The sequence below is a fragment of the Drosophila yakuba genome, chromosome 2L, assembly GCF_016746365.2.
Source record: "Drosophila yakuba strain Tai18E2 chromosome 2L, Prin_Dyak_Tai18E2_2.1, whole genome shotgun sequence".
Lineage (NCBI taxonomy): Eukaryota > Metazoa > Arthropoda > Insecta > Diptera > Drosophilidae > Drosophila > Drosophila yakuba.
In genome coordinates, this window is record NC_052527.2 from 97,952 (window position 1) to 115,551 (window position 17,600).

Consider the following 17,600-nt stretch of genomic DNA (forward strand, 5'->3'; position numbering starts at 1 on the left):
TTTAATCGTTCGTGTGTTTTTCGTTACGATCAGACAACAGAATTCAAGGCTTATTCGCTTTCATTAGTCACTAAAAAGCTATCAGGCAAAACCCAACTAAGTAAATAATAAACCAGAGAATAAAATTATAGTTTTCTTAAATGCAGATTGAAGTATAGCCCACATCAGCCCAAACATGTCATTGTTAGTTCTTAGGTGTAGACAAAGCGTATACATAGGTTATCGGTGTCACATAAATAAATTATGCGCCTCGTGCTTGCTGTGGAGTACCAGGACATAACGCTGTCACTTCGGAGACCAAAGAAATATTGCTCGCACGCAATCAGACCAAAAACATCTCATAAAATACAAGGCAGGGCTGTACACAGCACACAGTTTCCAATCCGCATAGCCTGTCGGGCATGGAAAAAATAGCTGGGAATGAAGTACTTTGTTATCAAGTCCTACGCGATGTCGTCTTGCTATTTATGCAACGCCTTTGGGCAGGGTCATAATAAATTTATGGCATTTTCGTGTAAGTTACGATTCTTATGCCCTAGACGGATGATCGCCTAATATTTTTAATATACATTCAAAAAACCAACTGCAGTTCATATTGAAACACTTAAAATTTAATAATTTGTTACATATTTTTTATAGCCGTTACTCGTAGAGAAACGTTTTCCCACGCTATATGGGGCTTACTGGACCACACCCTGCGCAATTGCGAGTGCAGCAGCTCATGGGTGACGGCAGCGTGACCATGCAAATTAGCCGATTGCGGCTTAAATGTCAACTTTTTGTAAAACAATTGGCGCTGCCTCTAGAAAAGTAGTTGAAGCTGATTTAATTGGACCTTATAGAATTTGAATTTGTGTCCGTAGAAGAAGTAGTTGAGTGGATATAACTCTCTCAGGCGGGTGAAATATAGTTCATTGACTTTATCATGTAATTTATCGTTTGCTAGCTAAAGTGCAAAATACTCCATCAGAGCTGTATTGAGCAGAGCTTTGCCCCTGGTAGCCGTACCAACCCATCTATAATTGAATTTTACTTGAAATCAAAAAACAAACTTTTCCAAAAAATGTCATCAAACTATCCGTTTTATACGTATAAAAAACCTGTTGCTTTCTTCAAGTGGCTGCTAAGTGACATTGAAAAAATTGAAATGGTGGTGTGGCGAGTTTGCTAAAAGCGGTGCATTGAGCCGTGGTACGCGAGAGTAAAATTCGCCAAGGAGACAAAATTCACACAAAACGAAAATACCTGGCAAATAGTGCGTTTTGTGTTTACCTATCTACCACTCAAAATTATACACAATGCGAGGACGAAATTAAAATGCACTGCTCTCGCGGGAGTCGAATAAAAATCGCAGCCATTCGCTTTATCTTTTACAGCTCTAGTTTCACAGAAATGTCCGTAATGGGTTCAACTCTCCTGCAAAGTATTACCTTTGAAGCCGAGCACTTAATGATGCTCTAACGACACAGATGAGTGTGATTATGCAATCGTTGGGCAACGCTAATCGATAGGCTCACATAATCGCACCGTAGCGACCAACATCTTGTCACTATGAGCCCGTCAACCGTTAATATAGCGAACACACTACGCATTGGAGTCTTATTGGGGCTGGTGAAAGTGAAAGGTGAACAGCGCAGCATTTTGCGGTGCCGCAAAGTATATGATAAATGAAGAAGTTGCGTCTCCGAGTGTTAAACAGAGAAGAGCAGCTGACCTGGTGCAGTTTGCCCTTGGGAGCCTTTAGCCTTAATTCCGACTTAAATTTACCAAGCCGTGGTCTACGAAACAAACTCAAAACACATCAACGAAAACGGAATCCCCAACGGCAATCGCGTCAAGGTCGTTGCATTCAACATCTGCAAAATCCAGTTTATACCCACAAAGGAGACAATGAAAAAGCCACAACTGACATAAGCAAACCTTGTGCCGGACCATCGATCGCCAAGCAAAACAATCACCATTGAGTTCTTTAGAACAAGTCAATAAGGTCGAGGCATGTCACCAGGGGCTTAGGAAATATCGATCAAAAATTCTTAAAGTATCAGTGAAATATTAATACAAATTATGGAAACTTTGCGCGAGTCGAAGTTTAAGCACTCCAAAAACAATCATAACGAGAAAGAAAGCAAGCTTCGACAAGCAGAAGCTAATAAACTATTTCAGTAATTATATTAAAAAAAACCCGGGTGTAACCGAAAAAAAACAAATATAAGATCAGTGGAAAAAGAGAGTTACCTTGTCGTAATAAAGTAGGTGTAAGAGTGTTAAGTGGAGCAGCTGCGTTGAGCCCCATTTAATTTCACGATACGGTGCATAGAGACGTCAAGAGCCCTATTTACATGGGCTGCGGATATGGACGTCGTCGGGTTAACGCAATGTTTTAATAGATTGCCCATTCGTAGCAAATATAATTTTCAACTGTAATGCGTTTGCATTTCAAGGTGAGCAGCACCATTAACAATAAGCTTGTAAGGCAAGCGCAGAAGTTAGGAGAAGTTGGGTGTTTGCCGTTTGGTGGTCTCTTGGTACTCCTCGTACTGTGCCGACAACAATTTCAACGTCCAATTCAACGCAAATTATCTGGAGCCTTTCGACATCCAGGGATTACCATTGCTGTGCGCAAATTTATTCAAGCTTGCCTCAGACTCGTTGGAATACTGCTTAAAAGCGAAAGTGCACTGTTGTGCATGCAAAACAAAGTTGCGCCATGCCAGTGCTCGTACATGCTCGTATAAAGTGTTCAGGTTACAGTCAAAGACCTAGCCAAGTAATTTAATGACGATCTTCCGCGTGCGCCAAAACTTTCGCACGGTAAGCATTGACACTGCCTGCGGTAATAAACGGCTAAAAAGAGACGAAATGATTAGGTCGAGGCGTGATCACCATACTAATGGTCTAACTGGCATTGAAACTGAATTATGATTGGACCCCCTTTATTACAGTATTCATTAAACACACGCTTAAACAAATGTTCTTGCAAATGTTCAACTTTCGCCATTGGCCTCGTCCGCCGCGTACCTTTTTCTTTCAGCCATCGACTTTCGCATTAAACCAGTAGCACATTAAATGCTTCAACACTTACGGTGAACATTTTCTCGCAATTACGCATGAAAATATTTCCGTGGCGGCATATCTGAGGTTTTACCCAAACGTATTTTCGCTTGGCTTAAAAAACACTCCAAAATGTAGATTGACAGAGTTCATCAAAATGGAAAGTGTTGCCACTATTCCTAAACCAAGTCATGCAAGAGTCTTTATACCCTTGCGGAGGATACATTGACTTCAGTCAGAGGACACAATTGTGCTTATATAAAGAATATTGTATGTATATTCTTGGAAGTATCAACGGATGATGCGGTATAGCAGATAGCTTGAAAACTGACAGACCACTTTGTGTAAAAACGGACGGACGGTATGAAGAAGTTTTGCAAACTTCTGACTGAAATTAAAATACTCTCTGCAAGAGTATAAAAATGCAGTCCCACATGGAACAGTGTGTAAACATTAAGTAGACCAATAGGTGTTTATGTAGGTTCAAAAAATTGTGAATTTACATTTTTTTTAATAAAAAGATATTTTTGTAATGTTTTTGGTGTCAATCCTTACAACGTAATCTAGTTTTTTTTCTTTTTTGTAGTTTCCATTTTCTTTTGTCAAATTTTGCATACATATGATTCATAAAAAATGGATAAACAATTAAGTCAACTGTTTTGAAAATTATTAACAGTTATTATAGCCACATTTGCTCGGTTACACCGATACACTCACTCACTTAGCGAACCTATTCATTCGAGTCAGCGAGCTGTATGCAATTAATATCTGTGTCATAAGCTGGTTGGTTGGCTGCTGGCTGATTGGCATAACTTACATAATTCCATTACCATTACCACTACCCAGCAGTATGTTGAGTAGACGGCCCAGCTGACCAATAGTTGGACACGGTAAGGCTTGTTATGGTCGAAATGTTTGATTATGTTATTGTTCGCTGGTAAATAGAGCAGTTGATCAGACTATGTATTTAGCTACATACCCAATTAGCTATCCTCTAATGTAAATACGCTTACTTTGTATATATCTTAACATATTTCGCCGCTTTATGAGTAGCTTAAAATAAATAAAAATTTTTGGACATGGCAAGAAACTCGTTTAACTTTTAGCCGGAGTAGCGACAATAGATCTCAACACAAGTGCCTAACAGCTGGTGGTTTGACTTCTTCAACGGTGATTGAATTTGACATTAGACTATTGTATGATCGAACAAGGCAGCCGGAACAGAGTCCAAAACAAGTTTTCCTTTATTTGCGGAACATCATATTTCCATCACAAAGTCCCGAATCTGATTGAGGTAAGACAAAATTCATAGTGAAGCAAGCAAACAAACTAATTTTTAAAAAGCGCCGTAGGATTCATGTAAAATTTAGTTGGCTCTTTGTTTTAAAAGAACGACAGCAGTTGGGACATGTGGGCCTATATACTCAGAAAAGATCAAGGCAATAAAGCATACTTTTGGCAAGGCATACATATATAGTACACTCTACTAAATTTTAGCTGCATTAATCACGAAACTACTTAACTTGAATACTTTCCTCTTTGGTAATAAGCGAATTAAAGGCAAAATAATTCTTGTGCAAATCCCTCAATCTGGTTGTCTTAAGGTCTGGTTAAGTACCAACTCTTCTAGGACTAGTGGGTAGAGTGTTAAAGCCCTTTTGCCTGAACCCATGCTCTTTAAAGTTTTTGCCTGCATTTGTATAGCAAACAGAGTGTTCTCCACTCAAGTGGGCATTACTCACCTGTTTTTAAAAGCAGAAGGCACAATCCCAGCAGGCACAGAATGTTTCGTCGACCTGTTGAATACTTCATATTGCAGGTATGGCGCGTCGTCGTAACTGTAACTGTAAATTTTTCTTGATGTGGTTGGTTCAGTTTCGTTTTGGGGTTAGTTCACAGAATTTAAAATACCAATACCCGCGCTTGACGGATAAAAAAAAGCGGTTGGGAGCGCGGGACGTGGGGGAACTGAACTGCAGCAACCACCGCACCAGTGACGGAGGCAGTTGCCGTTGAGAAAACCTCTGTTTTGTTGAATACAATTGCTAAATAACTAAGAAGGCAGTGTCGCAATTTTTCAATTTAGATTTTTTGAGCCTTGTGTTACAATTTTGTTAATGGTGTGTCTGGTTTATTCCGCGACTGCGGCTTTGTGGCTGTGACTACACTTTGTTAGGACGTGTTTGTATTGTTGCAAGCAGATTTAGTTTCTGCCCCTATTATTCGAGCTTTCGTTTGGCTTTAGCCAACGCGACGATGCATAGCTCACACACACGTTTACAGATTACAACACTTAGTTTTTCTCCATTGCTTTTTGGCAAGCGGTTTTTAGTTCGGTTTTTCAGTTTTTAGTTTTTCACGTGAGACTCTGCAGTGACCGCCGTTTGTTTTGTAGTTTCCATGGAAAAGATTGCTGGACCAAAATGCAAAGAGATCGAATTGAAGATCGGCGTTTGATTTAGATTTCCCGTACGGTATTCGCGGACACCTCCATATTGGAGCTAGTCTGGAGCGCGGAGAGGAAAATGCGCAACAAAATAAAACAAAACTTGCACGTTTTTATTTTGTTTGTTGATGCTTGTACATATATTCAGCGAAAACTTTCTTTTTAACGCAAAGTTAGCTTACCACCGACACACACGCTTGAGCTCTTCGGCTAAACTGCAAAATGCAGTTGAAGCTGCTTTCTACAAATGTTATATTTTCGGCCGATTGCAATGTTCAGTTAAAGGAGGTCTTAGATTTTATTTCAACGCGTTTACCAAATCAACAGGCAATTAAGTGCCCCAAAATTGGCGGTGGCTTAATGCAATCAGTTAGACCGTCTGACAAGTTCGGGAGTTCGGGTGACCCTCGGCGTCTCTGCTTACCGTGCGCTTAAGCGAACCACACGTCCTAATCGAAGCAACTATACAGCGCGACTGTGCAGAGTGAGTGTCTCGACACTCGAGTCTCAAGTCTCGGCAAGCTCAGCCAGCCAGCCAACCATGTTTCGAAGCCAGGCTTTTGGGCCAAGCTTGGTCTCAGCCACGCTTAGACCCGACTGTTACTTTACAATAACAGACTGTTATTGACTGAGTTGTTGTTGCACCCGCTCGGGCACGTTTGTATCTCTTAAGCTTTTGAAAGTAAGAGTAAACGTAACGCTTTTGCTGTTGCAGTGGCTACGTTTTTCTTATACCAGTTATCAAAAATGTAGAGCAGACCTATATTCTTACTGAATTCCAGTATTTCGCTGAGAATTTCATTCACAGCCCACGATCATTTTCAAACCGTCTACGAGCGGGCTTTGTTGATTGTTGAAACTCCAACAATATCCACCCTCTGACCAACAAAGGCGGCCTGGCTGGGAAACTATTTACCAAGGCGATTGTGAAATATTGTTACCTTTTTCGCTACATTTTATTTTAGGCAGCAGGTTTTTTGATCGCTTGTATAGTAGATTACGGTGCTTGAATTAAAGAATGCCTACAACTTCAACATGGGCTTGGACTTAATTCATGGGATCGAAGGAAGACCTCTCAATCACTTTTAAAATTAATACCTTCCAGCTAAATTGCCCTTGATAAATTCAATTGCCATGCCCCACACATAGCTTTACTCTGGCTATTGTCCAACGTGGGCAATTCCGAGCCATAGAATTGAAAGTAAAACCGACTTGGAAACACGGCAACAACCAAGAACTAGGCCAAAGCAGCCAACCAAAGCCAAGCAAAAGCTGTAAACAGCAGCTGAAGTAAAGGGGTTCTGGTGAACGGCGATTCAACCTGATGGTTTGAGCAAAGCATGCGAATTAATCTAATTTTTTATTTATTAATTTTTTTTTCTTGGCTGGATTGTGTTTCACACGATTTTTTATGAGAGTGGAGAGCGAAGCGTATTGTGCCGTTGAATATTTCTTACTTTGTTTAAGAAGTTATATAATTTTTATAGTTTAGCCGGTTCGAGTTATTTAAGGCCCTTATGATCAAATTCATAAATTCGTATTGCTAAGGTGAAGCAAATTCTTTTTCTCGGTAATAGCTGATAAAATGGAATGGCCTATGACTCAGTAACCGTAACTAACCGTGACACAGGCGGTTGGCAAACTCCTTTTATATATATATATATATGAAACCTGTCCAAATATGATCAACGGTTAGCACACATGGACTTCCTGCAAGTTGATTCAGTTAGAAAAAAGCTTAGTCGAAAATGACTGCCAATTTGTTGGCCCTCAAAACTTGGCTATTGTGTTTTCAATAAAGTGGTTAGCCCACAAGTAAACACGTATCTTTGCTTACACATGCAATTCGAATCGGTCAGAGCCTTCATTTTTTGGTATACTTGAAATATTTGAACATTGTGCTTAAGTCTTGATTAATAAATGAAAAAGAAAAAATACAATGGTTCCGTTAATTGAAAAAGTCATTCCCGTAAAAACTTAATTAAATCATATATTTTTACGAAATTTAGCGCATTAAACTTATTAATGAAGTGAGTGACAAATCAAAAATGTAAACTGCCTGTAAATTGTAAACACTGCGGAGACCTGTTCATCATTAGTATCATTTTCAAACGCATATCTCTTGGTGACTTTTTGTGTATAGCAATTTTTGTCTTAGGTGTTTGGGACATGCCAGACTACATTAATCGACTTGCCCTTGCTCATACAATTCCACTTTGCCTACTTGTAGTCCAATTTATTCCAGCCTCTAACTCAATGATAAGCAAAATCCGTTCGATTGTCATGAAATTCCTTCGTGCACAATCTTTTTTTGTGTCTTGAGGTAAGCATTTTGAAAGTATTATGTGTTAAATGCGTCCACTTTTGGGCAACGTATAGAGTTTGCCTTTCTAATGATATAAAAATTAATTATGTATGTTTCAATTATAACGAAAATGGACAAGTTTGCAGTCACACCTGCGAATCAAAATGATTAGATTTACTTTTATCAACAATTTGTTAAGCTCTTTAGCATTAAAAACATATCAATAAGTTTCGAACCTATTAGGAATTCAGTTTTAGGAAAACGAAATCCAGAATTCGGGACACTTAGTATTAAACTTACTAATAACTACTAGACCCTTCTAATTTACAAAGACTACAAAAGGCAGCTTAGCTTGTTGGTAATAGCTTGACCTTCCCGTTCTCCAACGTTTGGGGTAGGAACTGAAGAGAAGGGGCGTGGTACTTTAAGCAATCGTATTGTACAGATCAAGCGCAGCGTAAATGGTGGCGAGTAGAACAGCCGTCAGGCTGCTATTACCGGAACCGCGGGCCACGCCTTAGTTGGAAGCAAGTTGTTTTATTTTAGCATGATTTGGCGCGGAGACTCGCCTTACGTTTTTGCTAAGATCGGATTGACTTTTAATTTTGTTCTGTTTGATGTGGCTGATAATTAAAGAATTGATTTCTGCAATTAACGATAAACTATTAAACTATTTCATAAATTTTTGGATACATATTATGCGTTGACTTTTTAAGCTCCTAACAATTAAACCGTGCTAGTCTTGATACTCGTTTAATAATTGATTAATTTCTCTACAGCTTAATTACTTAATGAAAATAATTACAAAAAGTCATGAGATATGCTTTACCTATTAAGAAATGAGTTCGTATTAGTTTTCATATCAGCCGATTTGTACAAAGCCGGTTTTGTGGTTTATTTAATAATATTGTCACACTTGTAGCTCAAAGTTAAGAAACAACGAACAGCATTGTAAGTTGAATAAACCGGATTTGAAACTGTAGCAGTACTTCACAACACCTTGCAGCCGCAGCGGTGCTACTTTTATAATTTCAGCAAGCAAAAGCTTATTACCCCAAGGCCGTTTCGCCAACGGGGAACTATAAGGCCTCTTATTGCCTAAGCTTGGGAGGATTGCGATTCGCCGAGGCCGTTGCAATGCGGAAGAGCTGTGTATAACCGGTACTTGGCAGAACATCCTTCAATATGCAGTGGCACTTACTTCCTTCTATATGCAAGGGCGACGTCTCGAATAAATAGCGTTACACGCCCTCGTTACCCTCTCCTGTACATCCAGTGGTCCAACCAGTTCAAGTTCGTGAAGTACCTAATTTAGATGGAAGGTTTTGAAGCATGGGCAGAGGAAAGTCATCCGGGTTAAGGGTGCCTCTGGCCAATTTGCTTTGCTTTCCAAATGCACACAACACGAAAGCTGCCTTGACTATTAATGCATTACAAAAGCGTCGAGTCGGTATTTCTGACTATAACGAATCGGAATAAGGCGAGCACAGTATTACACCACAGTCAACTCTGCCCACCTACAACTATAAAATTTTTGCTCTGCATTCTAAAACTCTTACAGTATGCGAATTTTTCTTTGTTTGGTGCATACAGAACCTTTAAGGCCTTTTAAATCAAACTCAATCCCTTTTTCTATAACCCGAAACTTTATAATCGAGACGTCACAAAATCCATTACTATTCGTTGTCTCAAAATGTTCTTATGGGAAACTAGTGCGTTCCATACATCTTATAATGAATTTGATGTGTGTAACTTTGCCTGAGCCCCAGCCGGGTCAATAAGAATGCAACCAGACCCACCAGCCCAATACGTTGGTGTGCAACATTTGGGGCGAATTCGTGAAAATAGCAACAGCCCAGCAAAAGGCAGGCAAAGGCAGTACACGATCCACAACAAAACTTGGAAAGCAAGATTAGACCAGCAGCCACCAAAGGCTGATGGCCAAGCTTACTGATTTGCAATCGGGCCTCACAGTAGATACAAACATAATTGTACTCGTGCTGGGTATAAAGTCTTTTTTGGCCAAATTAGGTACTCAAAAAGTAAAGTATTAGTATGAGTACTAAAAGTATTAGTACTCAAAAGTTTAAAAGTGAAGTTTAATATTTTAATTTTATGGTATTTATATTTAAATAAGCTAACTAGCGGTTCAACTGTTAATTAAGTTAAGTATCCACATTCCGCGTTCTTTAAAACAAAAAGGAGTGCCCATCCTCTGCCCCACCCAAACAAGCCAATGTGTAAGTGCCTCCCGTGTGCCACATTAAAGATTTGTGATCCTATCAAAAAGCGAGCAATTGTTTTGAGTTAATTTTTAAATTGATGATGCATTATGACAATCCAACATTGACTTCACAACTTTACCAAAGGTGTGGCCTCTGTCGGACCAATCCTTTTCCAATTTCCTTCAAAATTTGGAGCGGAGCGTTGGCAGCTACCGGCCAATACAAAATGTTTTGCACAATGCAAAATGTATCTGCACCCAACATTCAGGTCTAGCATTCAATGCAATGAGTTCAGCGCTTGCAAGAACTCGGTCTACAACTCGACGGCTGTCAAAATGTGTATGCCACAACTTCACACAGACTAGGGTAACGTATTTTGCTGTCTGAACCCATTGCTGGTTATGAATAAAGTCAAATAGCAGACAGACCAAAAAATACTTTTTAGGTATAGGAAGGTATTAGAGAACACCTTATTACTGATATTTTTACTGTTACGGATTCTTAGCATAAGGTATCTTTTTGTTGACTATCATAAGGTGAGTGATAATTTAAAATTTTTTTTCATAAGTAAGGCTTAACATACTATCGCGAATTTGAATTGGTTTGGTTACTGATGTATTAAATGTATATCAGCATTGCATTGAATCTGTCAGCCTAAAAGTACACTTTCTTTTCTCCTAAAACGTCCATCATGACGAATAATTTTTAAAGTTTAAGTAATGTAATCAAATAAATTAGATACAATATATACAACATGGTAAAATTTGAAAAAGATGAAAAAAGGGATGAAATTATATAATACCTGATGGGTTCTTTCAATTATTCCTAGGGCAGCCATATGATATAGTGGCTCGATCTGGCCCGTTCCGAGTTATAAACTGCCTTTAAGACTTGTTCAAAAGTTTCTTTATATCTAGCTTTAAAACTGAGCAACTATCTTGTGACCGTCGGACTGAAGGACAGACGAATACGGCTATATGCACTCTGCTGTTGATACTGATCAAAAATATAAATTCATTATATCTGGAGGCAAATGACCCAAACTTTTGACTGAAATAAATTTACTCTCCGCAAAGGTGCACAGAAAGGCCAAAAACACCCTCGTGATATGACAGAAATGTAGCCCTAAGGAGGGACGCGTTTTATTTACATTCTTTTTTACTTAGTTAGTGTGGCTCCTTCCCCGAATGCATGGTTTAATTGGAATGAGTGTTTCAAATCCTTTATACCACTCATTTGGTAAAAAATAAGTTTAAACCAGTTTTAAAGTTACAACACAAATGAAAATTATAAATTTGGGATACATATTTATGTGATTAAATATGTTTCAAAAATGACGGTCCTGCGTGTGCGCCAATACCATTTTATACCGGAATTGCTTGCATACCTTTTGGCGAACGGATGCATATAAACCCAAGGAATATTCATATGTAGCACATACATACGTATGTACATATATGTATGTCCATAAAAAAACATGTTTTATAATCATGTTAAAAAACGTTGCATAGCCAGTATAATAAATATATACATGTTGTATTTAAAAGTAAAACTGATCACTAGTTAATTTACAAACATTTTAAAGTAACATGCCATCACACAAAGTCTATTTTATATTGCTGTTATTTTAGTGCCAGTGTACATATGTACACATGTGTATGTATACATAAACATGACTGCGTATTCGGAATTCGTCTAAAAACCCTCTATTCTGCATACTTTGAATTTCAAGAAAATTCAAAAAGTTTGCCTACTTATTTGTTTTACATTAAAATGAAGACACTGTTTTCTCAACTTACCGAACAAGTTCCAGTACGCTCACAACGGCCTGTTTGCTAATACAAAGGCAGTATTTCGCTTGATTTTCGTTTGAAATATAAACGACAGTAAAACCGGACTAATTTTTTCCTATGGCCACGTTTTGGCGTAAAAGTACACATACATCGAAATAAATGAATCACAATAACGCAGGGAAACAGCAGAAATGCAAAGAAAGAAAGATCAGAGGCACAAGCTCTAAAGCACGTACACGGAAAACAACGGACACTATCAAAAGGAACGCCAACTAGTTTTAGTATAAGGAGAGAGCTTTATTCAGAGGAATCGACTGCTTGGTGCTCATTACTTTTAAGTTAGGTAAATAAAGGCGCACGAACAGTTTATAAGCAAGCATGTCGTTTTTACTTTACGTGCGGAAATATTTATACATATGTAAACAAATACATATGTACGTATTTCAATAAGAGAAGTTATAATACTTTATGCAAGCTTATAAAAATGCAATTGCCGGCAACTGAATTTTTATAGACCCAATGTACCCGGTCTCAAAAAACCTTGTGGAAAGAAAAACCAGCCGACTACATTTACGCCATTGAGGCCACATGGATAGAGCGGAAAACTGGCTGTGCGCCATGAAACAGACGGACATCAAGCCCTCACACACATGCACCAGCACTCGAAAAATAGAAACAAAAGTCGTGTAAGTGTTTAATACAAGCAACAGTCAGGGAGCACGCACACCATCGGCGGCGGTACGAACAACGTAGGAGAGGCAAGAGCAGAGAAAGAGTACTGTAAGCCGTCAGCACGCAACTGTGTGCGTGCGGAAATGCATTAGTATGGGTGGGTGGTGAGTGTAATGGCAAACGGCAGCAACATTTATTTCGCTCAGTTTTGTTTCGTTTTCTCGGCGCAACGCAAGTGCTGGTGAAATCGTTGTGGCTAAAGTCTATATCAAGTGACAAAACTACTGTTCTGCTCCTGGTCGTAATTCCGAAACGTTCGTTGTGACTAAAACAAACCTGCAAAACTTTCAAACAAAGAATTAAAGGAAAAATACAATTTTCCATAAAAACATAGCATTGCGATTGCGAACAACGTAAAAAGAAGAAAGCAAAGATCTGCTTCTGTTTCTCTCTCTCTCTTGTGCTCTCTCTCCGCTGCGGACTTGCGCTCTCCGCTTTCAATGATCAATACATTTACAGTTTGTTATTATTTGTTTTTCATTCTGCCATTTGTTTTGCACGCTCTCAGTGACCGCGCGACGACTTTCTTAAATTGCAAGTGTAAAAATTTATGAAAACGAAGTAGTGGGCAAGGCGAGCTGCATTGCAATCGATAGTGTGTGTGTCTAAATTCGGCGTTAACTAAAGTGAGCTTATTACACCGTACCCCTGGGAGATTTTTAAAAATCGTTTCTGTTGTTTGCCGTCAGCATGTTGTGCTTGAAGCTTTAAGTTAGGGAATAGAAGGCGCATCGAAAGTCGGAACATGGATGCTCAATTTGAGCACTTGTGCCGCATTTGCGCAGCCAACACGAAGAGCAAAACGAATTCCGTGGTCGAGAGTGTGTTTATTTTTAAAACACAGGGACTGAAGGATAAAATATCGCGACACCTTTACCTAAATGTAAGTAAACAGAAAGGATCTTCCGCATGGCGCTGCGACAAATTTAATGTACAAGTATTGAAACAAGAGCGCCCGACATTCTCAACCGCCCGACAATAAACAAGACTTCACATTGAACAAATCTATTTCTTTTTAGGTTGCTGAAGAAGATCCTCTGCCAAAAGTGCTCTGCAAATCTTGTTACCGCCAAGTCGAGGCAACAGCGTCGCTTTCAAATATAGCGAAACATACTCAGCTCGTGTTTCGGGACTTTCTCCTTAGTACACTGGTAAACTGATATATTACACTTCAAATCATTAAGTTCACAATTTATTAAAAATTGTAGCCTAAGAATGCGAGGGAAGCCGCTGCTGCACGGCTGAGCGTTCCAGCCACCCAAATTCCCCACCGAAGCGAACAAGTCCAAGCGGAAACCGATGAATTCCGGCCCATTTTGCTGACCCGGGCGCCGGAGTCCAGAAACACCGCACCGAATCCTCAACCGGCCAGTTCCCAGGAGCTGACCCTAAAAACCGGCGAAAACCTCTTGGCTGCACCATCCTCGTCCTCTTCTCTAAGCAAACCATCTGGAGCAGTAAAAAACAATATGGAAACGGGGCGCCGCAACAGCGTTTTTGTGGATACTAGGTATGGATCGGCCCCACTGTCTATCGCTCAGCGGACTATGCAGTATCTTCCGTCTTTGGTGCCCCTAAATACAGAATCATTGGGTTCCAACGCAATGAGGAGTCCAGAGACAAAACTATCGCCGACAGGAGTAATAAATTTTATCCAGACGCATGGGCGTATTACGGGCAATATACCTGAAGTCCAAACAGAGGACAATCCCGGAAATAGCAACCTGACCGGTACCAGAAATACCGTCAAAGCTTCCGTTGATATTTCTTTAAATGCTAGCAGTGCAGGAAGGCAATCCAAGGACAGTAATTTGTTTCAGCAGAAAAGTAGAAATCTTAAAAATACATTAAACAACATTAAAGCCATGCGTACCGGACAGGTTTCATTGCTTAAGTGTGCGCAGAATCGAAATCCTATTGAGGATGTCAGACCACTGGTTACAACTACACTAGTGCCCCAATATGGGGGTGAACCTTCCGTGGAGGAAGCACTGCCAGAGCACATGATCTTTGCGGCGCCAAAAAAGAAGAGGGAGGATGAAGAACTATTTCTTCAAACAGCTCCGCCAAAACTGAAGAAAATTGTCCAAAGTCAAACGAAGACAAAGCCAAACACACTCGATTTAACTATATCGGTTGATTCGCATGTTTTAGCGCCGTCAACGTCAATGCCCAATGTGAAAAGCCTCACTGATGCAATATTCCTGGGAAGCGTTATTAGGGATCCAGACTTGTTGATGCTCATTCTCAAGGCACTAAAATGGCCGGTGACAGCAGAAAACTGCGATGAGCAAATGTCCCGCTTAAAGAGTTCAAAGTTCGCTGTTATTATGTCGGACACCAACCTTCTTCAAGACACAGATCTCACACAACTTCTGGGTCCATATTTGGCCCCAATGGTGCCTGTGGTTCAGCAACAGGATCAGCATCCACTTTCCTCTGTTATCGCGTCCGCTTCTACAAGCACTTCATCGCAGGCGACTAAAGATGTACTTAAGCTGACTGACTTATCCAGTGCAATGCCTTATAAACTGCCTCCAGAAACGTCGGTTCAATTAGTACCGTCAAGTCCCACGGAGCAGGAACCGCAGCCGCTACGTCACAAAAAGGCGGTTAGCGTTCCAACGGTCAAACGACATCAGCGAAAAATGCGTGCCCCTGATTTACTTGCTGTTGACAAGACGCGCCCCATAATTTCGGTATCCGCTTCAAAAGCAGCTTATGTTAGCAACGAACTATCGAATATGAACTCTATGCTTTTTTCGCAGTTCGGATCGAATCCGGCCGACGCTCTAAATGAGACGCTTATCTCGCTCCTTAAACAGCAACAACAAGAAACAAAAGACCAGCGAAATAATCGTCAGAGTTGTATTGGTTCTGACAGTGTAGATAATTTGGAAGATATTGTACTGGTCGATCCCCAACCGCATCTGGAAGTCGATCAGCAGGATGTGAAATACATTGAGGATGACTACAGCTCTACGCAGTCTAAAAGGCGCAAAACAGACATCCGTACATCAGAACCATCTGAAGTTATACTGCTCGATAACAGCGGATCCCCTGATTTGAAGAATTCTAAAGAAATAAGTCCCAGTACAAAACAGATTTTATCTAGACAATCAAAGAAAATTACAAGTGTGGCAACTGCCAGAAAAGAAACTTCGGGTCAGATGACACAGGCACCCACAAGTACCGTCTCGGAAGCCATTTGCGATCCTAAGGCCAAAGCCATTAATGCGAAAGGAAATGCCGAAGTGTGTGAGCCAGCCCCGGACAATGGAGCTAGTGACGATACTGATGATAGCAAAGCAGGCTCGGTATCCGCTCGGAAGTCGGAAGTCAAAGCTGCGCTCGGACAAAAGCTTTTGGAGGCGATCGGTCTTTCTCAGTTGGGAAAGGATTTACCGCCTGAAAACTCCCGCGACACCCTCAGAAGTGCGCTAAAGCGCTCTATAAAGCAGGCCCAGGAGCAACAGCAGCAGCTGAAGCGAGGCAATCATGAAGAACCTGTGAAACAACTGGCCGATTCCACGACCAAGCTTAGCGCAGCGGAATCGGCAGATGAGCATAAGAAAGCCATTGCCGAGCGTGAGCTTGCCCTGCTGAATCGTGGAATAAAAGCTGGAGAAGAAAACACGATTCCCGTTAAAGAGTGAGTTGTAAATTTCTTTATACAGACTTTTTTATTAAATTTTTACCAAATTTTTAGGGATAAGTCGGAGCGCACTGATGTTAGTTCTTCATCCTCACGAAACCGCCGTGGCCGTAAATTAAAGATGGATGCTACCGTCGAAGATTTTGACGATGAAGAAAAACAAAACCCTAGATGGGATGAAGACGATGACTTGCCACTAAAGACAGACATGGAAAGACCAGAACGGGGCAGCAGCAACACCCGACCGACCCGTACTAGCAAAACGTTATCAAAGTATTATAAAGGACCAACTTCTAAATCACACCATGCCATGGGTACACGTTCAACACGACAGCGCTGAGATATGCTTTACCGCAAGGAATCGGTTTTCCTTTCACGTATAAAATATGTGGTTATATTTTTGGAAAAGATCAAATACATATTTTAAGTCCCTTTAAGATTCAAATGTATTTGTGTACAATGTACACTCCGATTTGAAAACTATTTTAGTTGTTTTAACATTATAAAAAGCAAATGCTGGAGTTTACAAGCGAAAATGAGTAAAGAATAGTACAACTATTTAAAGTAACAGTTTTGGATCAAACAATTTGTATGTACCTCGATAAATTATCCAGCGCTTCGTTCCGTTAACACAAAATTCAGAATATGCCTTTAGAACGCAAAACGGAAGATATTTTAATGGTTAAGTTTTTGATTACAGGCAGTCTTTAATCTCAGCTGTATTTTCTTAGTTTGAGTTTACAATTTTGTTTTTAATAATTACGTTAATGAAAAATAATTATAAATATTGTAAATAAACGTCATCTGGATTGAATAGTCGACAAACTTATTTTAGATCCAAACCAGAAGGAATTCTAGCTTCGGCAGTAATTAAATTTATATATTTAAACAAAAACGGCACCTTATGATCAAAAACAACGAAGTCTTTATTATAAATGTTATTCGTAGAGTAAAAGGGTATACTAGATTCGTTGAAAAGTATGTAACAGGCAGAAGAAAGCGTTTTCGACGATAATGAATAAATATTTATTCTTGAACAGGATCAATAGCCGAGTAGATCTGGCCATGTCCGTCAGTATGAACGTCGAGATCTCAGGAACTTTAAAAGCTAGAATACTGCCACACATACACTTTTGTAAAATGTTTAGATATTTTTTCATTTTCTTATTAGTATTGTAATTATCTATTGATCTGCAGAAAAACTTTTTGCACGCCCACCCTTACGCCCACAAACCACCAAAACTGCCACGCCCACACTTTTGAAAAATGTTTCGATATTTTTTTTTACATTTTTGTTAGTTTCTGTAAATTTTTTCTCGATTTGCCAAAAATCTTTTTGCCACGCCCACAAACCCGTAAAAACGGTCAGTGTTGAAATTTCTCTTTGCTAGCT

At 39.8% G+C, this 17,600-nt stretch overlaps 2 protein-coding genes across 18 annotated transcripts in view; one reads left to right on the forward strand and one right to left on the reverse strand.

Annotated features, from left to right (window-relative positions):
- The window catches only part of LOC6526244 (mucin-5AC), a 42,071-nt gene that overhangs the window by 23,121 nt on the left and 1,350 nt on the right, over positions 1-17,600 (reverse strand). For 5 of the 16 annotated variants that reach the window (XM_039371258.2, XM_039371260.2, XM_039371259.2 and 2 more), the window contains exons 1-2: positions 5,922-6,018; positions 4,794-4,895 (exon numbers count right to left, since the gene is read on the reverse strand). In XM_039371258.2, the coding sequence (XP_039227192.1) occupies positions 4,794-4,863 (70 nt within the window). In that variant the 5' untranslated portion in view covers positions 4,864-4,895; positions 5,922-6,018. Of the gene's footprint in view, positions 1-4,793; positions 4,896-5,679; positions 5,899-5,921; positions 6,020-11,826; positions 12,065-17,600 lie in introns of those variants that run through there. The other 11 variants (XM_039371263.2, XM_039371261.2, XM_039371266.2 and 8 more) reach the window with 8 other exon arrangements.
- Positions 12,704-17,126, forward strand: LOC6526248. Of its 2 annotated transcripts, XM_015197873.2 has the most exons (5): positions 12,704-13,178; positions 13,242-13,435; positions 13,572-13,703; positions 13,761-16,204; positions 16,262-17,126. In XM_015197873.2, exons 2-5 carry the CDS (start codon positions 13,298-13,300, stop codon positions 16,545-16,547), a joined length of 3,000 nt encoding a protein of 999 aa, XP_015053359.1. In that variant the 5' UTR covers positions 12,704-13,178; positions 13,242-13,297; the 3' UTR covers positions 16,548-17,126. The 2 variants fall into 2 exon arrangements, with proteins under 2 accessions (XP_015053359.1, XP_002087368.1); XM_002087332.3 differs by having other exon boundaries at positions 12,704-13,435.